The sequence below is a fragment of the Apaloderma vittatum genome, unplaced genomic scaffold, assembly GCF_000703405.1.
Source record: "Apaloderma vittatum isolate BGI_N311 unplaced genomic scaffold, ASM70340v1 scaffold10641, whole genome shotgun sequence".
Taxonomy (NCBI): Eukaryota; Metazoa; Chordata; class Aves; order Trogoniformes; family Trogonidae; genus Apaloderma; species Apaloderma vittatum.
In genome coordinates, this window is record NW_009698540.1 from 30,849 (window position 1) to 57,867 (window position 27,019).

Sequence of the window (27,019 nt, forward strand, 5' to 3'; positions counted from 1 at the left end):
AGTATAATTATCATATTAAAACATAACAGAGATATTCTGGGTAGGGAATAAATTAATGCATTTTCCTCAAACATTAACAAAACAAGAGAAAACTCTCTCGTGTTACTCTCAAAAAAGTATTGTCATTGCTGGCACTGCGGAGAGCATAACTGTAACCATTTATGTAATGGTTATATATAACCATATATTACCATTGAATGTGTCTATTTCCAATTCAGATTAAAGGAGATTAGCCAAGATGATTTGACTGGATCTTGTAATTCTGGGGAAAACTATAACACAAGTTTTTGTTCATGTTTGGATTTGAAGTAATGGCAGAAGTTGTCATGCAAATCTCATTGCTTTCAATGGTTTGTAATGCTTTCTTCAAACTGTTACATGTTGATGTAAGTCCAGAAAACACAAACTCTGGTTTTGTATTGTCTTAATTTTTTGTGTGTTATTTTGCAGAAACCTGCCATAGTAATATAGTCAACAGTGAGTTAACATGTACATTGGGGAACTGCCTGAAGTGTAGAGCAAGTACAAGTTGAGTTAGTCTGTCAAAAGCAAAGAAAGGCATGTTTGTTGTAGTTTGCTCTGCTTGGCTAGCCTTTTCTGGTGATTCTTAATCAGGGAAATGAATTCTGCGCTGCACATTGGGTTGGTTTTGTAGCTGAAAATTATGGGATGACAGTTCAGTTAATATATTCAGTTGAGAAAAAGACTTGACAATGGAGTTGAGTTGTACGTCTGATACTGTTATTTGAAACTGTACGTATCTACGCACGGATGTGTGCCGCGCATCCACAAAGTGTATAATCAAAGCAATTTCTTTTTGTAGGAGTCAACAAAGGTTTCTGAGTTAAATCCTAATGCAAAAGTCTGGGGAAATCATATGTTACACTTGGAAGCGGCTGGTGCCACTGATGGTAGTGTGAGCAAAACGTGGGAAGAAATACCAGACCAACCTCCAGATTCTTGTAAAGAAGGTATGAATAAGAGTTTCTACCTGTTGCTCAAGTGAAAGGTAAAATTCAGTGTAGAACTCTCTCAGTTTTACTTTCCTCTTTAAAAAAAAAACAACCAACAAACATATGTAAGCAACTTCAGATTGAGTTTTAATGACTGTGTTACTATGATTGGAAGGAATGTTTTTTGAGTGTGTTTGTCATATCTGCCGCAGGACTGGATGCCAATAGTGACGGTGACAAAAAGCATCAGAATGCAGTGCTGACAGAGCTGCAGGAGCCGTCACCGGCCGTTTCGGTGTCAGACCAGACAGATATGAACCCTTTGACTCTTGATCATTCTGACTATGAGTCTATGCATGAAACCACTCAGACAGGTAAGAGAGCACTGCTATTTGCTTTGACGTAGTTTTAAAATCAAAAGCAAACAAATTAGTTTGACTTGAACAGTGAGCATCCATTAGAAAAGAAAAAGACAAATCTCCAAACTGAAAAAGCTACACCACTTTAGGTGTTCAATATAAACATTCTGTAAACAGACCTCAGGAAAAGCCTGGCTCTTACTCTCAGGCTTAGACATTTTTGGTAAACTGTCTTCCTGATGAGCATTGTCCTTATGAGATACTGCACAGAATCAGTCATAAGATCTGGATATAACTGAGTATTGGTTTCTGAACTGTTACTCTAAACGCAAGTCCCTAGTGTAGATGATTACATTTAGATGTCTGCCTGTCTAAGCTCTGTATTTTTAGTTGGGTCAGGTACTGAGGTGAAACTCGCATACCATTTGTATCTCGAGTAGTAATGGTAATGGCTTCGAACATCAGTCATGTGCTTAAATTGCTAAAATAAGTAACAACTTACTGTAACTACTTTACAGTCTGTTTTAATGAACTTTCACGATTTTTTTGCAGTGCAACTGTTAGTAGGTGTAGTCTATACCAGATGGCATGTTTTAAGAAACTTCTGGAAACTAGCGTAGAGATTGAGGCATGCTTATATTTTACTGAATGGGACAGAAGGTGTGCAAGATTCATGTAGGATTACTGCTTGAACTGACAGGAGCGGTGGGAACAAGAGGAAAGTGGGCTGGGTATTTCTTTAGATACATAAGGTCTGCTCCTTGATCGTTGTGCTTAGCTGATTTCATGTATATAAAATGACCAGTATTGCATCCATAGTTGTTGGAAATCAAGACAACTGAATTCACACACGGTTGTGGCACCATCTTTGCTTGTCTTGGAAACTGAACGTTCTCTCTGACTCTTCTTAAGGGTACTCTTGGGGAATATTAAATAATAAAAACTGGCAAATAGAAAATATTAATGGTGCCTAACAGTCTAGAATGGAACCATGTTCCTTGGATTAGCATTAGAACTTGTCAGCCTGTCCTTTACATGCCCCAAATAGTGAACTTTTATTAAAACTCAGTAGTATTGTAAAGCAACTAACGCAGGTCAGATCTATTCCACTTGATGAATAGTAACGTAGGTGATCCCACTTGTAAAATAAGTTGGGTTTTTTTCCCCAAGTATTATTTTAAAAAAAAATGCATAAAATTGTGGTCTTTGCTACGTTTGGGGCAAGGAAGAAAGAGGAGATGGGGAAAGGAAATAGTGGTTAGTGCATGATATATGTATTTCTTGAGTGTTGGCATTATCTACATGAGAACAGAACATGTGAAGGACAAAACAGTGGGAGGAAATTAGAAGTTGCTTTAGGAAGAAGAAAGGTTAAGGAGAGCTGAAGAAAAAGATTAAAGTTACTGAAAAAGAGAAGGGTATAGAGAGTAATAGTTGGTGTGAAATACTTTCAAAAAAACCTAATTTCCATTTATGTAACATGTTACTGAATGTTTTATAAATCTCTAAAAGCCACACTAAACTTCTGATCTTTAAATAGTTCTCCCACTGACATGATTAGATTACTATAGTATGTTGGGTCTAAATCAAAACAAATATGAAATGTAGTGTTTTCCATGTGGTAGTTTTGAAATTTCCAGGTATAAGAAAAAAATATTTTTTCTTTCTTAAACAAGAGATTGTTAATTGATCACACAATCTGTTAATTGATTGGATATCTGCTGACATTTCATAACTACATTTTTGAAACTCTTTTCTGAATTAGTATGTTGTGAATTTAGTGAGGCCAGAAGTACGAAGTGCCCCCATTCCACTGCTTGCTTGCTCTATTAGCTGCTTTAGACAGAGTTTAGTCAGCTAGAAATTTGGTAGTTTCCTAAAACTGGAAGACTGATACATGAGTTAAATCAGTATTTATTTTGAGATGTGTTTGTAGCTGCTCATCCAAAACTGTTTCAAATGTTCATTTATTTGGAGAACAGAGGTTAACAAGTGAGATCAGACATGGTTTTTCTTTTCTGCCTTCAAAGTGTTCCTGTGCAATTTTGGTGGGTGGTGAACTAATACTCAATGAATATTAATTGAATTTGAAAATTTGTTACTGGTCATATGGCCAGTAATAGACATGGTGGCTTCATGAAAATATCTGTTGTGTAACATAGCAGAAATAAATTTTAAACTTAAGTGTTTTAATTACTAGGTGGAAATGAACAGTTGCAGTCAGAAGGTCAGGAAGATTTACGAGAATTACTGAAAAAAACACTGGAATTCTGTTTATCTAGGTATGTATATACCTAAAGGTAGCAAACTAACAAGATCCAGTACCTAGCTTGGGATGTATGTTAATATTTCTCAGCTGTCACTTAAAACTAAGTGGAAAGGATGAGAATTTGGGGGAAGTAACACAAAAATTCTAGAGTATCATATTGACGTGCATCTTAAAGCTTGCATAAAACTTCGGCCTAAAACATGACCTAGCAAATATATTGTTTTGAAGTAAGAGTAGTTATGAGAAATTAAAGAGCAAGTGAATTATGAGTGTTGCTGAGTTTTTGGAAGTTAAAACTGAGTAACTTAAGCTGTTTGTTAAGCTTTGTTTAAGCTAATAACTTTAAAATTTGCATTGACACAAAGTAGTATTTTTGTATGTGCATCTGTAGGTGGCTTTATGTATTAAGGATCAATTTATAACAAAAAAAGGGCTCTGAATCATTCATGTTCCAGTATAGATGGATGCAAGATCATCAAAGCAGTTTACTTATACTTATTTTCTAGTGGTTGTGTCTAAATAAAAACATCCTAAACATGTCTTAATAGCCTCAAGCAATTCCTAATCTGTACACTCCTGCATACCCAATTACAGTCAGTGGTCGTTTGAAGTCATAAACTCCTAATGGTATTACATGTTTGGGGGGATCATGTGCTGCCTGAACAGGAAGATGCCACTGCTGTTGCATGTAGCGAAAGAAAAAAATAAAAAACTACACGTTTTCTGTGAAGTGAAATTTGGTAGGTGAATGGACTCTGGGGAGTTGCTGAAAACAAAATTTAGTGTAGGAATCTGCCTTCTATGTGATGAGTTCTTATTTCAAGTTTATTGGCAAAAGTTGCATCTATGACACATTCTCATTTTTTTTTTCCCTCTCCCAACAGAGAAAATCTTGCCAGTGACATGTACCTTATATCACAGATGGACAGTGATCAGTATGTGCCAATAATGACAGTAGCAAACCTTGATCATGTCAAGAAACTCAGTACTGATATGGATTTGATTGTTGAAGTGCTGAGATGTAAGTAAAAATACTTCAGTGTTAGAAAGAATTTTGGTTATTGCTGCAGGACTGCTAATGCAGATTTTCTGTTTCTGTTTTTTATGTATCACAATAAAATGCCATCCTTTTTTGGTAAAACATTAAATAAAGCAAGCAGCTTCCAGTTTAGACCATTGCAATTATAGGAGTGAAGTTTTATAAAAACTTCTTCCCATCTGAGGTAATGATCTGTGTGAATGAGAATAGTGTGAGTTTAAACTGTGGGACATGGTGGGACAATCCCGTGACTGGAGGATTGTGATGGATGGCTGTAGGCTGTTTTGTAAAGACAGGGAAGAAAAGTTGTTGTTCTCTGTGGTAAGGAGAATCTTGAATGTATAAAAATCAACTGCAGCAATTGTGGAAGTCTGAGTTAAGATCAGCGGGGTTGTCTCCAAGGGGAATCTTACAGTAGGCACCTGCTACTGGCCTCCAAACCAAGACAATGAAGAGAGATTTGGAGCGCTTAAGCAATCTTTGGCTCAACAAAACCTGGTTCTTCCAGGTGGAGTCAACTACCCAGACATTTCTTTGGAGGAACAGTACTTCAGCTCACCTTTTGTCCACCAAGTTCCTGGAATGCATAGAGGTCCGCTCCCTCATACAAATGTTCGATGTGCCAACCGGGAATGAGATGCTGATGCTACTCTCAAACCAAGAAAACCTACTTTGTAGCATCTTGGTTAGTGATAGCCTTGGCTGCAGTGATCACAATATTGGGAAGTTTGGGATACTGCTGAGCAAATGGAAGGTTATTACTAAGACAAAGATTTTTAGAAGAACAAACTTCATCTCTTCCAGAGCTCAGTGGGGAGGAATTCTGTGGGAAGCTTCGATAAAGGTTAAAAGAGCTAGTGAGTCCTGGGAGTCTTTCAAGAATGCTTTGCTGGAAGCACAAAAACAGCTTATCTACTTTAAAGGTAGGAGAAGTAGGTGGAGGAAGAGAGTTAAGTACAAGCTTCCGAGTCTACTCAAAACCAAAAGAGAAGTGTACCAGAGATGGAAGAGCAGACATACCCATTGAGAACTACAGCAGTGTTGCCTGGGCGTGCAGAAAAGCAAAAGCTCAGCTCAAACTGAAATTGGAAAGAGATGTCAAAAGCTACAACGAAGGGTTCTACAGGTGTGTAAACAACATGCAGAAACAGAGGGAAAATGTTGGCCCACTGTGAAGCAGGAGAGGTGAATTAGTCACTGACAGCACTGAAAAGGCACAGGTCCTCAAAACTTTCTTCACCTGTCTTTACCAGCACACTTGAGCCCCAGGCCTTGGGAACAAAAGTGAGCGAGGGAAGAGTTGGTAGGTGAACTCTTAGAGGAATTGACCTCTACAGTGTCCGCTGAGGCTGTTAAAAGAGCTAGCTGATGTCATGATGCTCTCCATGATCTTTAAGTTGTGGAGATCCATAAGTCACAGAGTTCCAGCAGACTGTCCCCTCCATCTGCAAGGCGGGCTTCATGGAGGACCCAGGAATTGCAGGCCTATCAGTCATACTTTAGTCCTTGGGGAAAGTCATGGAGTGAATCCTCCTGGGGGCTGCCAAGATGAATGAAACATGTGACTGGGAAAAGCCAGCACAGATTCATGAAGGGCATATTGTGCTTGACAAACCTGGTCACCTTCTCTGACAAGGTAACCTGCTTGGTTGATGTGGGGTCAGTGGTGGATTTCTCCAAGGCTTTTGGTGCAGTTCCCCACAGCCTCCTTCTAGAGAAACTGATGTGTTATGACTTGGACAAGTGGCCAGTGCAGTGGATGGGGAACTGGCTGACACGCTGGCCCCAGAGGCTGGTGGTAAACAGCTCCCTTTCGAAGTGGCAACCTGTCACGGGTGGAGTCCCCCAGAGATCCATCTTGAGCCCAGTGCTACTTAATATCTTCGTAAGTGATCTAGATGATAGGATTAAACATAGCTTGATGAAGTTTGCTGATGATGCCAAACTGAGCAGGGAAGTGGACGCTTCAGAAGGAAGAGCCACCCTTCAGAAACACCTGGATAGGCTGGAAGGGTAGGCTAACAAGAACCTTACGAAGTTCAGCAAGGACAAGTGTAAGGTCTCGCACCTTGGAAAACATGAATAAGAGGTGCAGCACAGGCTGGGATCTGTGTGACCGGGGAGTAGCTGCCTGTCCTGGTGGACAACAAGCTCGATATGAGTGAAGAGTGTGCTGCTGCTGTGGCAAAGAAAGCCAACAGGATACTGGGTTGTGTCACCAAGGGCATCCCCATCAGAGATAATGAAGTCATCCTACTCGGCACTTGCCAGGCCGCACCTGGAATACTGTGTTCAGTTCTGGTGTCCGCTATACAAAAAACATGTGGGCAGGCTGGAAAGAGTCTGGAGAAGGGCCATGAAGATGATCAAAAGACTGGGAAGCTGCCATATGAGGAAAGGCTGAGAGAATCAGATTTGTTCAGCCTTGAGAAAGGGAGGCTTAAGGGAGACTTTACCACCATGCTCCAGGATTTGATGGGTGGCTGCAAAGAAGATGGGAATTCCCTTTTTACAGAGAGTCACATGGGAAGGAGGTAGTGGGTACAAGTTACTCCTGAGGATGTTCTAATTGCATGCAAAAGAAGACTTTTCACAATGAGAACAAGGAGCCATTGGAATAATCTCCCCAGGGGAGTGGTGGATTCATCGATGTTGGACACTTAAGATTCAGCTAGACCATATGCCTAGACCATACTTTTGCCAAGAAAGGTGGGACCAGATTATCCTTGAGGTCCTTCCCAATGTAGTATTCTATAATTAAAAAGCCACTGGTCGTTGCCACTAAGGTAAGAATCAAAAAAAATAATCAAACCCAAATATGACTCAGTTGGTGCTTTAGAGGAAAATACTAGTGAATTAAGATTTCCTAGGGTGGAAGAATGTGGAGATTTTAAGGAACATGTCTATTCAGTTTCATGTGTCTGAAAGCATCCTCAGTCATCTGCTTGTTTCTTAATGTTCAAAAATATTTAAAGTTTAGCACAAAAAGTTTTGCATTGTAAAACTGTCCACAGCATCTTTTGGTATGCAAAGCTATTATGATTGCTGACAGCTAAAATATGTTTGTCTTTCCTCTCTTAGCGTTGCCTTTAGTCCAAGTGGATGAGAAGGGGGAAAAAGTTAGGCCAAATCAGAATCGCTGTATTGTGATTTTACGTGAAGTACCTGAATCTACCCCCATTGAAGTAAGTATTTAATTGCTCAGTAAACAATGTTGTTCCATTATGATTCGGAAGATAGATTTCCTCCAGATTGCAATAAGCATATTGCATTCCTTACTACATCATTCTAGCAGTGTTTCTAAGCCTTAGTTTGTCTGTGTTTGGATAATAAATATATCTGATAGATGCATGTTGCTCATAGGAAGACTGTGGTAAAACCTGTGGCTCTGCAGGGGGCTGAAAGAAACTGGCAGTGCTCTGTTAGCTAGAGATACCGTAATTTTCCTGGGCTCTGGATTATCTATATGTACTTAGTGCTGACCTCCTTGTATAAATAGCAAATGAAGATGAGGGAAGATAAGACTTAAAGTGGAAAATGGCACTGCTGCACCTTAAAGCTTGTTGGGATAAAGTACTTAAAGCTTTGCAAACATTTCCCTAATGCTGTGAGTAAAGGTGTCAAGTCACTAAGGATCTCCGATGGCCTGTGGAGTGAATGTGAGAGTGGAGAGCTTGATTCTTTGGAAGTTATTCAGGGCAACTCTGATTTACCTGGGACTGTGACTAATGGAAAGATTAGAAAAAAAATGATTGGGCCATAGATTACACCATCTTGAGCTTTCAGAAAGAAGGCACAGATTGTTGGTAATGGGTGGATATTTTAATTTCTTCTCCACTTAATTTTACAAAGAAGAATGAAAATTCTCAAAGAGTTGCTCTTCTTGATAGTCTTCATACAAAAATGAAGTACTGCAGTTTAATAACTTGTAATGAAGAAGTGGCTTCAATAAACACGAAGCAAAAGGCTAACAAGAATTTGAGGGAAGAAGCTATGGTATATGGAAGATATGGCATATACATAGCTTAAAAATATCAGTTGCTTTTAGATTTCTAGATTAAATGTAACTGTTCAATGACTGCCTAGCTTTTAATATTACAGATTTTTTTTTTTCCCCTGCCATTTGCTTATGAGGTTGGATATATTAGAACTTGCACGATCACTCTAAAATGCTTAATGGCAACAAAGTTCTGAGGAGTCTTTATTTTCAAAAGAGGTGCTCTGAAGTGTTTCGTATGTTTTAAACTTGCCAGACTGGAAATCTAGACTTAACTGCCCAGATGTAATAGGATACGTTTTCTGGCATGGTATGGTCAGGATTTATTTCAGCAGCAAATTTCTGAAATACTGAGAGGCCTCCCAAAATGCATTGCTTTTTGATGCTTCTCTCTCAAAAATAGAGAACATGCAAATGGACTATAAAGTCCGAGGTGTGTGTTTTCTTCAGCAACTAGCTGATGAGTTTTGAGTTAATGTACACCCCGTTTCAAATATATTAATCTGTAGACACTCGAGTTGAAGGACGTATAAATTTTTTGCTGAAAGGGTGAGATTCTCCTACCCCGTGCAGGATGCGCAGGTTTCATGTGGCTCAATGAGTTTAGGGACAGGGGAAAATACTGTTCTGCACTTGATGCCAAATTTCAGTGTCTTTCTATGGCCTAAATAACCTCTCTGCCCTGATTTAAAGGGAGGAGGCAACTTCTATGTGAAGTATGGCCTTAGATGATGTTTGTTTGGATTCCTTCTGCCTAGCAGGGAGATTGGAGAGAGGTAATGCTACTGCAGGTGTTTGCAAGTTCTGAGTTTGGTTTTGTAAGCCCCAAAGTGCTTTTTGTCTTTCTTACCTGGAGTTTGAGTTCTGCACTTTAAACTGATATTTTCTTCTATCAATACTTTTTTTTTTTCCTCCCCTCCCATCCTTTTCTCTCCTTTCTTATGAAACCCTCTTTCCTTAGGAGGTTGAAGCACTTTTCAAAGGAGATAATTTGCCTAAGTTTATCAACTGTGAGTTTGCCTATAATGACAATTGGTTCATCACATTTGAATCGGAAGCTGATGCACAGCAGGTAACGCGTTTTTAAAAGCATTTTAGAATCTAATAGTAAACAAGGGTGGCATGAGGGTGGATTGACGGGATGTACAGTGAATTAGAAATGTGTAACCATTTAGGAAGAAGAAAACCTCAGAAAACAGTAATGCTTCCACTTAATTAATAAGTAGTTATCGATACTATTAAACATAATTCTCTTAATAGTTTTATCATGTCACATATCCTGGCTTCCTGACCAAAGGTGTATTTTTCGTAGCAAGAACATTGATATTTTGAGTGACACATTGAAAGACTTCAATTTTAAGAATTAAAATTGAATTAAAATTAAGATTAAAATCTGAAGCACTTCTGCAATGTTAACAAATCTTGCCAAATGCAGATTACATGTGAGGGTTTTCTATAATCTAACATTAGCAGATGATTCAAGAATTTCTGTTAGGCTTAGCATGTCAAGTTTCTTTTGTTTAAATTATATTTGACAAATTTTATAATTACTTTTTTAAAGGCTTATAGATACCTTAGAGAAGAAGTGAAAACTTTCCAAGGAAAACCAATTAAGGTAAATAGAGCTTTATGGGATTTTTTTGGGGGGGGGAGGCATGTCTGTATGTGCTGGTTTTGTGGGGGCTCAGTGTATTTTCTAATGTAGATGCAAGTGGTGCAATCTCAGCAATCATTTAACCTGGAAATGGGCTTTGAAATGCAGCATATGCTATTTTACTTGCCCTTTTCCTCCTTTCTGGTGGCTGTATATCCATCCCAGCGTCGGGTCAGCTGGGAAGCACTCAGCTGTTCCTGTGTTCCCTGAAGGAAAAAGTGGTGACTGACAAGTGTCCAGTAAAAGTTGGAGAGCAGCTAGTTTGAACCATCCTGATTTCATCCGAAAGGCTGCTGTAGGAAATAATCTAATCTCGTTTGCAGGCAAGGATAAAAGCAAAGGCAATAGCTATAAACACTTTTTTGCCAAAGAATGGATACAGACCTCTGGATATGAACCTCTACACGCAGCAGCGTTACACAACATCCTTTTACTTACCTCCAGTATACAGTCCCCATCAGCAGTTTCCATTGTACAGCTTGATTGGCCCACAGACCTGGTCAGCCACGCACAGCTACCTTGACCCTTCATTGGTAAGTCTCTTGATTATCAAACAGCTACATTCTTATTTATTTTCTTAGGAAGTCTTGAGGTGTAGGAAGCATATGTATCCTGAAGCAGGGAGTTTAAGGTACTGATTCTGCTTGAAAAAACAGTTCTTCAGAATTCTTCCTGTGGGGTACGCGATTAGTTATTTGAAAATTGCATCTGGTCTCAGATTGCAGTGTGATTCTCTTCTTAACCTTTTAGGTTTTTGAGGCAGTTCTTTTTACTAAAGATCATTTATTAGCCACTACCAAAATACTAAGACTTCAGGTTAAAAGCTTCTGTAGAAATTGATTCTTCCAAATATGCACATGAATACCAGAACAAGCAATTCTGATACATACTGAATAAACTTAATGGAATTAGATAAATAAGGATAAGTTAGTATCTTGATCTTCCAGCAGGAAAATAAGTTCTGGGTTGACATGCTGAATTATGTTCTTAAAGTGAAGTATTTTCTGTGTGAAAGTAACATCTTTCTTGTCAATAAAATACAAAATTACTTTTGCTATTAAAAATCAATCACTTTAATTTCTGAATTTTTAAAAATTTTCTTAAAGGGGCGATCAGTAATCTTAGAGCCCTCTTCTACTCTAAAAGGACGTTGACTGCATGCTGCAATGCTGCTTCTGTTTTCTCCTCTCTTGTGTCAGTCCTTTCAGAATTACCTTGGGCCCCTTTTAGTCTGCCTTTGTTACCCTGCAAAAGCTAATATGAATATAGTGTTCTGTAATGACTGGAAGACTAAGTTTATACTATGTGGAACCCCTTTCTCCCCTCTTTAAATGCCTATTTACTGGCTGCTAAAAGAAACTAGAGTAGCAAATGCTCAAAATTAGAAGCTTTCAAGAGTTTTTTTGGCAGAGGATTAAAGTGTCCTTGAACAAACTTGAGCAAACTTCCTGCGTACCGAGCAGCAGCTAATTAAAAAGTTGGTGTGCTAAACATTTCACACACAGGGAAGGCAGCCAGAGCTCTTGCAGAGGAGGGCTTTTTAAGGGGGACGAGGAACATGGAGGAGACTAGGCTGTGTAGTGAACAATGTTATGCCAGGAGAAAGCCGTTTTATTAAGCAGCAATGAATGATTCTTCCTCTAGGTAAACTAAGAGTGATTATTGCACGGTCTTGCTGGGGGATGGTGAACTGGTTGGATGATACTAGTGTAGAACATGTAGATTAATTGGCCACAGGTCAAGCACAGCCATAGTGTGTGTCTGCCTTATGTCATCCTGGAACTCTGTATTCCAGAAACCTTACTAGTCCTGGCTTTTGGAGAGCAAGACATCGTGAGTTTGCCAGCATTAAAGATCTCATCCCTTTCTTAGTAAAAGCAGAAAATTAACTGGCAAAGCTTTGCCTCCCACTGCTCTGCAGCATATTGCCATTGGTTTGCTGCCTTTTGTGTACCTTGATTTAATGTGATGTTCCTCAAATGTTTCATAGAAAGAGCTGTATTTGGATAGAAATTACTTGAGAGAACAGGGATATGGAGAACAGTGGCATCAGAATAATTTTCCTGAGACAGGGTTGCAGTTTGCATGTGGAGACTTGAGTGCAAATAGAACAGAAGTTTCTCTCCACTTCTGCTTTGGCATAAACACTAACAGTGCTTTGTCTCATCTCTTGATTTGAGATTAAATGCACCTGGTAGTATAGGTATACAGTTTTAGTTCTCAAGTCCGATGATTTCTGTGGAGAAAGCAAATTGATGCTTTTGGTATTATCGGAAATCAAAAATGTTTTTTCCCTCTGGAAATATCACCTATCCTTATCAAGAAAGAAGATACTCATTGTTTAAAAGGATGCTAGCAATATTAGTTGTTTATTTTCCTTGAGTATGTTTGATGTCTTCTCGGATTTTGTAGTTGCTTGCTAGCTTCGATTGAGTTTTACAGTGTTCAAGTTGTAATTGTTAAAGCAGAAAGCACTTCAAAGCAGTATTTTTATGAAACTTTGTTCCTAAAGTAGCTTTATTAAACTCCTGATGGCCTATTTTTGGAGTCTGAGGTAGCATTTGCTCTCATGAGATCTAGATTAGGCTAACAGTAGGTTGGCGTGACAGCTTTGGTGTTAAATTTTCTTTTTTCATTGATTTAATGATTTGCTTTAACTTTAAAATGAAAGGTTAGACAAGCTTAAAGATACCTTTACAGAAAGCAGTCTTAATCCAAGCTATTTCTTATTTTAATTAAGTGTAGAAAGAGTGGTCTTATTGTTCTGCATTTTAGTTATTTTTCAGTGAGAGAAGACAAACATCTCATGTTACTAGTAAAATCTTTTAAATTCATACATTAAAAAAAGAAAAAAGCATGATAGTGAGATTGGAGAAATTATTATGAATGTATTTCATATTCTGAGATATCTTGGTAATACAGGACATTGATATGCGCCCACTCCAAAACATCTTTTGCTGATCTTGCTGCTTAAGGCAACAAGACAGTAATTCACATGTAGAGTAAGGTGGTAAGATACAAAAGGAATTAGAGGTCCACTTAAAATCCAGTTATTATCTAGGCTTTATTTAGGTGTCACATGGAAGATAAGCAGAATGAGGAAGTAAAAGGTTTATTTTTTTTTTCTTTTTAGGGAGTTATTCACATATAAAGCATAAGAAAAACATTGAAAAGCTTTGTAGGTTAAAGACTCTTTGACCAAGTATCTGAAGTTGTGTATTGTATGTTGTGAAATAGAAGAAGGGTTACTTAGCTTACAGCCAAGAACTTTGGTTTTCAGTCCTCTTAAATTATCTGAACTTCACTATGTGTACTGGCTGTCTTCTCAAAAACCAGCATTTTCTAAGTTGGTTACAAGGTGCTGGACAAATGCTCTGTTGCTGTTTGAGTCAATCACTCAAGTACTGCCCTGCATAGAATGACAGGAAATACGAGGTTAAGTAAAAGTAGTTCTCAGTTTGGTTATAATTATGAGTATGCAATATATTCTTTAGGTAACGCCATTTCCAAATACTGGATTTATCAATGGATTCACATCTCCAACCTTCAAGCCTGCTGCTTCTCCATTGACTACACTCAGACAGTATCCTCCTAGGAACAGGCAAGTTCAATCATCTTTTAACAATATACATATTAGTTTATTATCTGGCATGTAGGGTTTTCATTTTGTTTGTTTTCATAATACCAGCTAACTTGAAAATACTCGTGAAATTGAACCTGGTGCAAGGTTACGTGAGGCCAAAGAGCAGATGGTGCAGATGGCTGTTAGTGGATATAGTGTTTCTAGGTGTAAATGGACTGTCTGAAAGCTGAGAACTTGTCTGCTCCATGATTTAGGGCATTCAGATGAAATATTCTGAATTATGGCATGTGATCAGCAGGATTATTCATATAGTAATTTCATTTTCAAGTAGGTTTTAGTAAAGCCATAGTTGAAAATAGACAGTGAAAAGGTTCATTTTTACAATTCACATGACCTGTTAAAATCAATATTTCCCATTCCTAAAAATCAAGTAGTCAATAAAGGACTAAAGGTCTTGCTTCTTCTGGATTCTGTGTATAGACTTAGGCCTCAGAAGGTCTCTCATAGTGCGTATGTTGAAATGACTTTTGAATTTGTAGGAATCCTAGCAAGTCTCATATACGACATACAATACCCAGTGCAGAAAGGGGACCTGGGCTTCTAGACAGTCCTACAATATTCAACTTTTCTGCTGATCGTTTAATCAATGGCGTCAGGAGTCCACAGACGCGGCAGCCAGGACAAAACAGGACACGGATGCAGAATGCTACTACGAGTTACACCAAGAGGGAAGTAGGAACTGGGAGGATGGAACAGACCAGTGTTGACTCATCTCCTGGATTAGGCAGAGGAAGGTGAGTGTATTCTGTGGTTATCCTCCGAACAACCTAGAACTGCTGCAGCTGGTTTGGGTGAAGGGGCACGGTAGTAGTACTGTCTCACTACTACTTTAAATTACTTCAGAGAAAGTGCTAAACATGGAACAAATGTGAAGTGGACCTGCATGCTTTCCTAGCAAATGAAAATCATTATTGACAACTGATGAACAATTTATAGCCATGAGATCATAGAATTATAGAATGTGTTGGGCTGGAAGGGACCTTTAAAGGTCATCTAGTCCAACCCGCCTGCAGCAAGCAGGGTCATCTCTAACTAGGTCAGGTTGCTTGGAGCCCTATCAAGCCTGACTTTGAATGCTTCCAGAGATGGAGCCTGCACCACCTCTCTGGGCAACCTGTTCCAGTGTTTCACCACCCTCATAGTAAAGAACTATCCTTTCTTCATCTGTTGTAAGAAAGTTCTTGCATGTTATTTGTTCTACTTGAATGAAGCTGTTTGGCCCATTCTGTTGTTCAGTGTAGATGGTGCATCTGAACCTATACTAGCAGGGCACATTCCTAATTTTTTCAGTTGAAAGATAGAGTTTTGCATGGACATTTACAGCAACAAAGATGATGGATTGGTGTGGAGGGAGGAAGAAGGGTTGCATGCTACTAAAAAACTGTTGTTACACATTTAAAAACACAAACAAAAAACATACCAAAAAAAAACAACACTCAGAGAGCTGAAAATTGGTGGCACCACTATTAATGTGAGGATTTAGCAGACTTAACTTGGAATTTTTTTAATCCAGTACAGTTCTAATAAGTGCTTGTGCAGCTTTAATGATGGCTGTGTTTACGTCTGCCAAGTAAATCACATTTTGAGTGACTTAGTGAATTGGAAGATAATTTGAGTCTTTTGCAGATGATCCTGTATTAGACTTTTATTGTATCATTGCAAAATTAAGTGGAGATTTTATGCAAGGATTGTAATACTTTCCTAAACCTAATTTGCCAAATTGCATTATAACTAGTAGATAAAAGTGTGATTAAGGACAGGAAACAAGATTGTTCAAACTATAGTCTACAAAAACATACGGAATAGTAAGTACTTAGATTTGTATTATGATGTTTTGGTATTGAATATGTTTAGAATATTAAAAGTCAAACAGAAAATTTAGCAAATATATTGAAACCCGGTTAGAATGCATTGCAAAATTTAAACTGCTGCTTGGAAGGGACTTGATGTGAAGCAGAGCTGGGGGGGCAAGCACTGGAAATGCTTTGGAGGGGCTTCACCTGAATTGAAAATAGTCAGCCATATTTCAAAAGTTTATGTAGATATAGTAAAAAAGCAAACAAAACCCCCAAAGCATTTACTCTGCATGTTGAAAGGTTTTGTTTAAGCTTTATATGTAATTGGCACCAAGATGCTTTTAATGCAGGAATTATTTGTAACCAGTGTATTCTTATGCTGACTTATATGAGATCCATACTTTCATTTAAATGAGATCTTGCTGGATATTTTTCCATAAAACATTTTTTATTAATAATCCGTCTATAATGAAGATAAATCAAATAACAATTTTAATTAATTTCTCATGTTTTTACCAGTTGCCTTCCATTCATTTATAGGCAAGGTTCTGATAACTGCTTTCTTTCCTTTAGGAAAAACTCATATGGCTACCGAAAGAAAAGGGAGGACAAGTTTACAGTGAGTGTTCATGATTGTATTAATCTATAAAAGTAGGGTAACAAGGCAATAATACGGATGCTATGCGGAGTAGCAGGTGAGAGAGGTTATTGCACAAGCAATTGTATGTCACAGTTCACAGCATCTCACTGGAGTCACAAGTTTACTGTATTTGGGTATCAGATTGCCCATCTATGCAGAAGTCAGGAAAAAGTTAAAATAACAAAATTTCTGTCTGAGCGTTACTTTGTCAGTATGCCAGTGTCCACATTCAGGGGGAGATAAATAACTAAAGTTCAAAATATTTGATGCTTTATCGTTCATATCAACTTTAAAGAACATTTTATAGATTCACATGTCATAATTTATAGCTAGAATCGTAGTTATTAAGTGGCTGGTTCTGTTTCTTAAATGCCTCTTCAGGTACGACTTGGTAAACATATACTAACATCCTTGAAATATTACGGTTTTGGTAAACCTAAGTTCATCACTTAAATGATACTTGAAAAGGCTGGATTAGATATGGTGTAGAAAGAAGAAAAGTGTGATACTTTGGTAGGACTCTAAGGTTTGATTTGATAAAACGAGACACTCCTCCGCAATTCAGTTTTGCCACAGGTGGCATGCTCTTGATGTTGAACCAAATTATTTTCTTATGTTACAATCGCAAAGTAACCTCACTGCGTGAGCCTTAACTCTCTTAAAGAGCTAAAATAGTTGCATTTGTGTATTTGAGGCTCCTGCTGTTGAGTAGTCTTAAGAGACTTGGATAAAGACACATCAACCTTTGGTTGCTTTTAGTTCTCGTCAAACTTGACAAAGCTCAGTGAGGTCAGTTGACATGCAGGTTTCTCAGTATTTCTTCTGCCCTTTCAAAGCTATCTGCATTTTTTAATTGATGTTTTCCTATCAACACATTTTTCTGTCTCTGAAGGAAGAAGGAAGTGATACAGGTTAGACACATAAGAGAGTGGCTGGAGTGAAATGATTACCTTTGACACCCTTACTGAGCAGAGAGGCTCTCACTCAGTTGACTTTATAAAGGCTATTTTAAAACCAGTTGGTGTAACAGCTTTAGAGACTCACAGTTCCCTTCTCTCAGCACCAGTGCAGCCAGTGCCACCAGGTTCCTTCCTGGCCCATGAATCGAGTCTGTACTGTCCAGAGGTGCAGCTTGAAGAGAAGTGAGAGCTGCTGCAGTCCCACAGCTGAGTACACGGGGAAGTTACAAGATTAAAGTTTGACCCCTTTAGACTGCAGAAATAATTGAATCCAGGATTCTATTTCCTGTGTGAGGCTGTAGTGATTGGATAGTATACATAGGACATGACTGCCACCAGTTGTATTTGAATGGAGTGATGGCATACATTTTTTGTGAGCTTGTTTTTTAATTAAAAAATATAGAGGACATGCATGCTTGCATGAGAGAGCATGAGCCTTTTTGATCAGATTGTATCTGAGGCTATAAACATAAGCCAATTACTCAAGTTGTCATTAACAAGTTGACTTGAGAAATTTTATATGGTTAGCAGCTTGAAATCCATTTAAGTCCTCCCTGATCTCACTAATTAGTGAGACATTAACATCTTAAGATGCTAATGCTACTTGTCTCATAATATGTTGGTGTTTTTAGGACTCATCTGTAAAACTGAAAATGTTTATAGCAAATAAAGAGCATTGTCTATTGCAAGACTTCAAGAAAATGAAATGCTGTGACTTGAAGAACTGTTCTAAAAAAAACAAACACCAAACCCCATGCCAAACATCGTTCCTTTTGCAGTTTGAACTAGATAAGTGTAGTCCCTCTCCATGACCCTTTGACAGGTTATCTGATTTCTGGTTTTGGAAGTTTGCAGCCTCCATTGCTGAAGCCCTCTTAAACTGCGTTCTAGGGAGTAAAGTTGAGTCAATAGCAGTCCTAGGAGTTGCAGTTGTTCTTGCCTCTGTATTTATTTGTTCCGTTCTCCCCCTTCTATGCTCACTTCTTTTGACATAAAGTTTGTGAAAAGACCTCAAGGGTAACTTGTATCTATTGTTCTGCATGAGAAGGAGGGGGGAAAAAAAAATAAGAAATGCAACACTGCTCTGCCAGTTGCGTTGTTCTCACATCCAGACCATCCTGGCTATATACCCATAAATACTTTTCTTTTCAAATTGAGCATTGTCTCAAAAATTGCTTTGCATTTGGTATTCTGCAGCAGAGCTTGTCTTAGCACAAGCCCAAGTACAGTCATGAAACTTCTTTGTTTACATGATGTAGGTAAAGTTAATTGGTAACTTCATTTACAGCATATTAAAAAAAGAATTTTATTTTTTCAGTATAAATAGAATTTAGCTTTACAAATCCTTACAAGTGATCCTCACTAGTGATATTTAACTGTGATACTCTGAACTCCTCTGTAGTGCAAAATAGTTGCATTCAGCCCATTGAGGATGATTGGGTTTTTTTGCATGGGACCTTGTTTTTCTTAGATTTAGTTAGAAGAATTCTGCCTGTGTCAGGAATAGTTTTGATGTTTATCCTTGTGTTTTTACAAAGTGACCATATAAATTGGATGAAAAGTTGTTGTCTGTGCTATGTGTGAGGCATGCTGTCTTGCTATTTCTTGATATGTCTGAACATGAGGTAAGATTCTTGTTGACTCCCGGTTTTCATTTAGAATGTTACCAACTGCGGGTAAATGGGCTTTGTATTTTCACTATATTGTGATATCCAAACTAGTATTTTTCCGTTTTATGTCAGTGTAAGTGTCCAACCTGAAGGAACTGTCAGGAAGGCTTTTACTGTAGCTTGTGTGTATGAAATCTTCAAGGATGCTTATGCCATCCCATTCACATAATAGTTAAATATTTTAAGGGCAGTAGTGGAAAATAAAAGCATCTATTTGTCAGTACTGTGTGGGTTTCCTGGGAGATGGGATGGGGGAGGCCTCTCTAAGACTTGACAGATATAAATCAAATGCAAAATACGGTTTCAAGTCACATGCCTGTCTTTTTCTGTCATCCAGTGCAGTAACCTCAACATGTTATTTCTATTCCAGAGAGGTCAAACACAGTCTCCACCACCCCCAAAACCTCCATCTCCTAGCTTTGAATTGGGTTTATCTAGCTTTCCTCCATTACCTGGGGCTGCTGGCAATTTAAAGACTGAAGACCTCTTTGAAAACAGACTGTCCAGTGTGGTGATAGGAACAACAAAAGAAAGAGTGAGTAGCCAGTATTCATTTTCATTGGGAAAACCAAGAATTACATACCTCGTGTTTTCAGATTGGTGGCTTATATGTAAAACAACAAGTTTTTTTTTTTTACATGTGTCATAAAAAATACTTTAAAAAAACCTGTCAGATGATGTGCTGCTGCCTTATTCATTTATATCTTATAATTTGTTGGGTATTCTCTTTGAAATGGTGTGGAATATGAGCGCCAGTACAAGGAGATGTTAATAGCAGAGATTAGAAAATTTGCTCTTTGCTGTTCATGATTGTCTCAGGCTTTTTGATAGACTCAGGTGAAAGATGTGATAAATTTCCCTTCAGTTTGAAAGTCAGACTTCCAAGTTGTATATAAACCACTTTAAAGTGACAGAGACAAACTTTTAAGCACTGAAATAGGAAGAAGCTGCTTACATAATGGCAGTACACTAGGCATCATAGCTGGAACAAGAACTGTTACCAAAACCAGCTGGATCCCAGTGTTATCTTGTCATATTGCTTGGAGAGATAAAAATACATCAGAATGACTTGGCAACCACTGCTTTCTAGATGTAGTAGAGATGCAGTTGAAAATTAATGTTCAGTAGCTGTTCATAGATTTCATTCTTAGAACTGTCTCTACCGTGCCATCTGTGAGTGACAGTATGTTCCTCTCCATCAGGACTCATATAACCCTGTGCAACAGTCTAGGCTACAGAAGTCTGTACTGTTTGTATTTTTTTCTTTTGCTAGCTCTGATTTAACTTGTTCAGTTGTGGCACAGCTAGAAAACAACAAGTTAAACCCTGGATATAGCTGTGCAAAGTGACCTGATGAAACACCAGAATCTCTCTTGTGTCTTGTCTCTGTAAAACAGTCTGTTGCAGAAGTGTTTTCTTTGGTGCCCACATATCCAGGGTGGGTAGGGAGGGTATTTTAGTAAAGGAAAGAGGAAGCAGCAGGGCAGCCTGCACCTGAAGCAGCGATTTGCAGACAAGCTGTCTGTCTCCTGCAAATGGTAACAGGGACAATTAACATTCCAGGTTTGAATTTAAGGGGGATGTGTGAGACAGTTGTTGAGGGTTAGGGCTGCACTGGCCACTGAATGCTGACAGATGCTCTCTAATCCCTTTTTCTCCCCAAATGGGAAGAGAAAGGGAATAAAGCAGAGAGACTTGCTGATTGGAAAACTCAAACAGCTTTAATAAAACAATGATGATGCTAATACGGAAATAATGAAAATAATGAACTGTATACAAAGAGGTACAAAACCAATATCAAACCTGACTCCCCCTCCCTTTAATAGTAATTCCCACTGATGCTGCAGAGCAGGCGGCACCAGGAGAGCCCCAGGCTCCGCAGCAGAGGGGAGCTGGACGCAGAAGCTGGGTTTGAGAACTCGAGATCAGGATCAAAGGCAAAAGATTGCATGGAGTCCTCCTTGGATACTGACCATTGAAGAAAAAAGGAGTACTTAACCCCTGTGATCCTCAGCTCTATACTGAAGGTTACATACATGCAATGGAATGCTGTTGTTGGTCACCTGTCCTTTCCATTACTCCCTGGAGTTGCAACCCATCACTTCCCAGCACTCCCAGCGTGGCACATGAGATCGAGCAGTGACCTTGGTCACTACAGGAATAAGTATAAGGAAGAGTGTCTCTGCATACCAATCCCAGGTAGTAACTATAAACAACAGGTGTTCACTTCTAGTAGCAGACAGTGTCTGCTAAAAAACACTCTTAGCTTCACAAAGTGCAGCCTCTTAGAAGAGGCTGAGCTGAGAATTAAAACCATTGAGCAGAATTGGTTCTCTTTAGCTCAGACCAGGACAACAGTGTTTTAAGAGCATTGTTTAACTCATTGTCAGCCAGACTGTTGTCAGTTCTTGGCCAAGTTCTATCTTTTTTTGAAGTATTTTGTCTCTGTTATTTCTGAAGTGGTTTTTTACTATCGATTTCAGGTTTGAGTATGATTCCAGCACTTGCTATTGACATTGCAGCTGAAAACGCATTGTTCCTCCCATTACAAATCTAGAGCTTGCTTTGCCCTGTACTTACTGTAAAGAACTTACAGCTCTCTGTAGAGACAGTCTTAAAACCTCAGTGCCTGACTGCTATTATGATAGTGCAATGTGCTGGCACATCAAAAAGCTTCCTTTGATTTCCTAATTTCTTCGTCTGTCTTGCATGAGTTAGTCTGTACCATTGTGTGGAAGAAAAGGATTGCACTATCTTGTTGGCATTAATAAGGAATAAAATTACACGGCAGCTGGCTCTGAAGTGTGACTGTGTTCTGCTACAAAGTGTTGGAGTTAATCTTAGAATCTCGCCAAGGTATACAGAGAGCTTTTCGCCTTGGTCACAACACTTTTTCGTGTCACCTGATGTAGAGTTAAGCTACTCTTGTTTTATAAATGGGCAAGCCTGGTGTATAGAAGCTGAGTGAATTTAGGTTGTATAATTTCCAGCAGTTGTTATCCAAGCATTGTGTCTTCATGCTCTTTACTTTGTGATGCTCCTCTAGATGTAGTTCTGGGGCATGGTAGATGTTCATCATCCCACATTTTCTAACTAGGAAGCTGCAGCGCTGTCAGGTCTGGGGTTGAGTGTTTTGGCCTAGGAGCAGAACATTTGCGTGACTTGAAGCTGTTAACACTAAACCATGTACTTACACGTTTTGATGAACTTGGACCAGAATACTCAGTAATTTGTGGTTTCAAGACTTTGCATATGCTGTTATAGTGAGTAAAACTAGAAGCTGGTTTTTTATTTCTAAACATCCACCTTTTATGATTTTACTTGTACTTTGAGTAGAGCTAGGCTTAGATCAACTGCAGTATGCTGTGCTGCCTGATTTAAAGCAATGTCATCAAATACAGCTTTCCTTTCTGACAGTGACCACAGGAGTCTTGTGTATTATGACCTTTGAGTGGTGGCTGTGCTGGGGTAAAGGGGTGATTATCTTGTTCCTTCTGTCCTTGTTGTCTCATTGCTCTCCCTTCTGCTTACTGGAATCTGTTCTGGTTCTTGAGTCAGACAGGTCAAAAGCAACACAAAAACCACAGCACTTGTTAAAGCAAACAGAATGGTTATAAATGTCAGAAATAAGTTTTTACAAGATACAAAGTCCTCTTTCTCTTATTTGGTGACAAATTGGTACATGCATCTTGAACCTATTTGGCATTTATCTGGAAGCACAATATAGCCTGGCACTAGCAGAAAATTTTGAGGGCTATGGAAAAAGCCTCTTTGCCTGGTGGCAAATCACACTAAAGCAAAAGAAAGGAACTTCTAAATGATGGTTGTATCCCGGTTTGCAAAAACTTCAGTGATTTTTGTTGGATATTGGTTTTGGGTTGTTTTGGGGCTTTTGGGATGTTTTTTTTAGGGGGTTGTTTTTTTAAGGGTAAGGTTTTTCTAGCATCAGCTATTAGAGTGTGTTAAATCTTTGAAGAAGACAGTTCTTGGTGCATAAGTCTAGGGGAGTTTTGTCTTAATAGGCTAACTATGCTTATGTGAACAGGTGCAAAGTCTACTTTACCACAAGTAGGTGCAAAATTCCCAGGCTGAAAGAAGTAATTTTGTCATCCAGATATGTCCCAAAAGGAGCTAAGTTTCCAACTTTTTTGGGAAAGAGCCACAGTATGTGATTTGTTTATGTTTCTAGATAATTGTAAAGGAAGAAAACTTAATTGTTACAATAGATATATTGCATCCTTCTGTATCTTCCTGTACATAATATACCCCTATAAATAAGCTTCATAGAGTCATGGAATGGCCTGGGTTGGAAGAGACCTTAAAGATCATGTAGGTCTAACCCCTCTGCTATGGGCAGGGACACCTCCCACTAGACCAGGTTGTTCAAAGGCCCATCCAGCCTGGTCTTGGACACTCCCAGGGCTGGGGCATCCACAGCCTCCTTTGGCAACCTGCTCCAGTGTCTCACCACCCTCATAGTAAAGAATTTCTTCGTAATGTCTAATCTGAATCTACTGTCTTGCAGTTCAAAACTGTTACCCTTGTCCTCTCACTACATTCCTTGACAAAGGGTCCCTCTCCTTCTTTCCTGCAGGCCCACTTTAAATACTGGGAGGCTGCTATAAGGTCTCCACAGAGCTTTCTTTTCTCCAGGCTGAACAGCCCCAACTCACAGCCTGTCCTCGTATGGGAGGTGCTTCAACCCCTTGATCATCTTTGTGGCCCTCCTCTGGAGTCACTCCAACAGGTCCATGTCTGTCTTAAGCTGCAGGCCCCAGAGCTGAATACAGCACTGCAGGTGGGGTTTCACAAGAGCAGAGCAGAGGGGCCTGCTAGCTGCGGTTCTTTTGATGCAGCCCAGGATGAGATTGACTTTCGGAGCTGTGAGCACACATTGCTGGCTTATACTCAGGTTTTCATCCACCGATGCCCCCAAGTCCTTCTCCCCAGGACTGCTCTCAATCTGCTCGTCACACAGCCTGTATTTGTGCTTGAGATTACCTCAACCCAGGTGTAGTAGGATCTTGCACTTGGACTTGTTGAGCTTCGTGAGGTTTGCACGGTCCCACCACCTCTCAAGCCTGTCCAGATCCCTTCCCTCCAGTGTGTAAACCGCACCACGCAGCTGGGTGTCATCGGCAAACTTGCTGAGGGTGCATTCAGTCCCACTGTCCGTGTTGCTGATGATGTTGGACAGCACCTGTCCCAGTACTGACCCCTGAGGAACACCACTTAGCACTGAGGCATCACTCCACTTGGGCATCAACTACAGCTACTCAGCTGTTACCAACCTGCCAGTTCCTTGGTCACTGTCAAAGCCACATCTCCTCAACTTAGAGACAAGGATGTCGTGTGGGACAGTGTCAGAGCTTTGCACAAGTCCAGGTGGATGATGTCAATTGCTCTTCCTTTATCCAATGAGACTATAACCCTGTTGTAGAAGGCCACCAAATTTGTCAGGCATGGCTTGACCCTAGTGAAGCTGCGTTGGCTGTCGCCAATTAATTTACAAACTGTTCCCTGAATGTGTTATTTTACAGGCAAGCTATATTAACTGGATATTATGATTGCCATTCTTTTTTTCCTCCTCCAGAATGTTAATGTGGATGCAAGTACGAACACTATTCCACTGGGAATTCCTCGAGAGCCGTTATTGCCAGTTTCTTCTCCATTGCCCAGGACGTTTGAGAGGTCTCCTTCGCCATCCCAGTCTTCTGAGTAAGCACTTAATTACGTGGTTGTAATTATTCTTCTGTGAATCACATTTGCATTTTCTGTCATCAGAAGGCTAGGTGGAACACTGTAAACAGCTATTAAAATTTTAATCAATGACAGATAATATTTTGTTGTGTATTGTAGTAAAGGCAATAAAGCTTGATTTCTAAACAGCATCATAATAGTGATTCAGTCATAGTCATTTAGCAGACAAAAGTTTAGTGCTGTATTTTAGTCTGTGCACGTATTTAAAAGTTTAATGACTACCTTACTATCTTGTATTTAGAAAGCTTTGAAGCATAAAGGGAAAACCCATGATGGTGTGGGCAGTACCATTGTCAATACAATAAATAAAGATTTCAGTAAGACTGTTTTGGAACCTGCAAGTCAAATTGAGGTGTGTGACTAACAGGAGTACGATAACTGAATAAGCAAATGCTGTCCAAATGTCACAAATTACAGGTACTGTCAAGTTCCACAGGAATATTTTTATTTTCTTAATATTTGATAGTGTTTTTAAATGCAATGCCAGTCATAATGTGCTAGGCAAATTACAGCCATAACTTTCTAACAGTAAAAAAAAGTTTCAGACCCATTATTAGATTATCAGTATATTGTGATGTTTCATTTTTCATGAGCGTTGCTTCCTGCTGGATGTTTACAGAGACTCCAAGGTTGTGGATAAACAGCCGAGAGAGACACAGAGTACAGAAAGGCTTTCTTCTTCCACACTCAGTACTGCATGTAAATCGGTACAAGTCAATGGGGCTGCCATAGTAAGTGACCTTATTACTTCACTTTCTCTTAATGATCCGGTTTGATGTGTTTAATAGGATATTGCTTCTGTTGCTACCCAGAGATGCTTAGTCATGTAAGCTCCAGTGTCCTTAAATTTGCATGTTGGTGGCTTCGTGGTTATTTGCGTGATCCAATTACGCAATTAATAGTGCAAAAGTGGTCAAGGTAGTCATGTGATTGATAACTTTATCTGAATTCTCTTCTTGGTAGTGTCCTTGAGGTAAAAACATTAATACTGATGTTGATATTTAAACCAGAGTACTCGTTGTCTTCCAGCTGTTCTAGAGTTTGCTTGAGTCAGTGTTTTGCCCTACCCCGCTATCCCCTTTTTCCAGCATACTGTGTTGCATTTTACCTTGTCTTGAACCTTACTGGGTCTGTACAGCTTCTGTAAACTTGATACTCAAGCTCTCACCCACATGTTTTAGCACGACGGTGTTTTGGGTCAAAAGTTTTTACCTCTTCTGTTCATAAAATAAAAGATTTTTCCTTAAGGTGCTTTCTTTAACTCTGCTGTCCTGTTTGCTTTTGATTTCGCAGGAACTGCGAAAACCTAGTTATGCAGAAATTTGCCAGAGAACAACTAAGGATCCTCCTACATTGCAACCCCAGAAAGAACAGAAGCCAAACACTGTAGCATGTGGGAAAGAGGAAAGAAAGCCCACAGAAACAATAGAGAAAAACAGAGAACCTCCTCCTGCAAAGTCACATCCTGGACAACCCAAAGACCAGAGGAGACAGTCAGGACGCAGATCATCCCCTCCAGCCGTTGGCAAACGCGTAAATAAAGAACAGAATACCCCTCCAAAATCTCCTCAGTGAAGCTAACGCCTGGGAGGGATTTGAGAAGAGGTCTGCTTCCCACAAATTAAACCCATGTTCCCAATAAAGATGCCTGAGAATGAGTTGCTGGTTAGGAGCTTGCAGTGATACTAGGCATATAACAATGCCTGCAAGTTATTTTTCTGTGAAATACTTTTTCCCCCCTCTTGAACAAACATTCTATTTTTTCTGGATATTTCTGGATAGTTGTTCTAAACCTTACATTTAGGTTGGTGCTTAATTGGAGGTGAAGCTTAGTGTGATTATTTTTTTCAAGATGTAAAATATTTGTCTTTAAAAAGAAATCAACTTTTTATTAAGCCTCTCTGTGGCTGTGTGAGTGCAAGCTCTGTACAGTGAGTTTTTTCTAAACTGTTAAGCAGAAATGTGCTGCTGCAATGCAATATTTTTAATAAACTGGTCTGCAAGTACATATCTAAAGTGTCCAAAAAGACTGATAACGGCAGCTAGTGTGTAGAGTGCAAGGAAGTAGATATATTTTACAAATTAGTATGTGACTTTGAAGATTTTTTTTTTATTATTATTGGGCTGCTGTACTAAGTGTCAGCAAATGAACTTGCACTTTTAGGTTAAAAAAGTAGTTGTTTCTAGCGTTTTTAAGAATTTAATTTTTTGTTCATGTTTTGCACACACAAAATGAATCCTACAGAGCACCATAGCAGTCTTTCTGAAATGTTTCCTTTT

The 27,019-nt window shown here is 39.1% G+C and overlaps 1 protein-coding gene across 1 annotated transcript in view; it reads left to right on the forward strand.

Annotated features, from left to right (window-relative positions):
- The window catches only part of LARP4B (La ribonucleoprotein domain family, member 4B), a 30,903-nt gene extending 4,473 nt beyond the window's left edge, over nucleotides 1-26,430 (forward strand). Inside the window, exons 2-16 of the mRNA XM_009878066.1 lie at nucleotides 824-971; nucleotides 1,166-1,327; nucleotides 3,513-3,594; nucleotides 4,466-4,602; nucleotides 7,702-7,805; nucleotides 9,579-9,689; nucleotides 10,179-10,232; nucleotides 10,595-10,804; nucleotides 13,766-13,872; nucleotides 14,394-14,648; nucleotides 16,284-16,329; nucleotides 19,350-19,514; nucleotides 24,573-24,697; nucleotides 25,359-25,470; nucleotides 26,033-26,430. Coding sequence (XP_009876368.1) covers nucleotides 824-971; nucleotides 1,166-1,327; nucleotides 3,513-3,594; nucleotides 4,466-4,602; nucleotides 7,702-7,805; nucleotides 9,579-9,689; nucleotides 10,179-10,232; nucleotides 10,595-10,804; nucleotides 13,766-13,872; nucleotides 14,394-14,648; nucleotides 16,284-16,329; nucleotides 19,350-19,514; nucleotides 24,573-24,697; nucleotides 25,359-25,470; nucleotides 26,033-26,314 — 2,100 coding nt within the window. The 3' untranslated portion in view covers nucleotides 26,315-26,430. The remainder of the gene's footprint in view (nucleotides 1-823; nucleotides 972-1,165; nucleotides 1,328-3,512; nucleotides 3,595-4,465; nucleotides 4,603-7,701; nucleotides 7,806-9,578; nucleotides 9,690-10,178; nucleotides 10,233-10,594; nucleotides 10,805-13,765; nucleotides 13,873-14,393; nucleotides 14,649-16,283; nucleotides 16,330-19,349; nucleotides 19,515-24,572; nucleotides 24,698-25,358; nucleotides 25,471-26,032) is intronic.
- The last annotated feature ends 589 nt before the right edge of the window (nucleotides 26,431-27,019 follow it).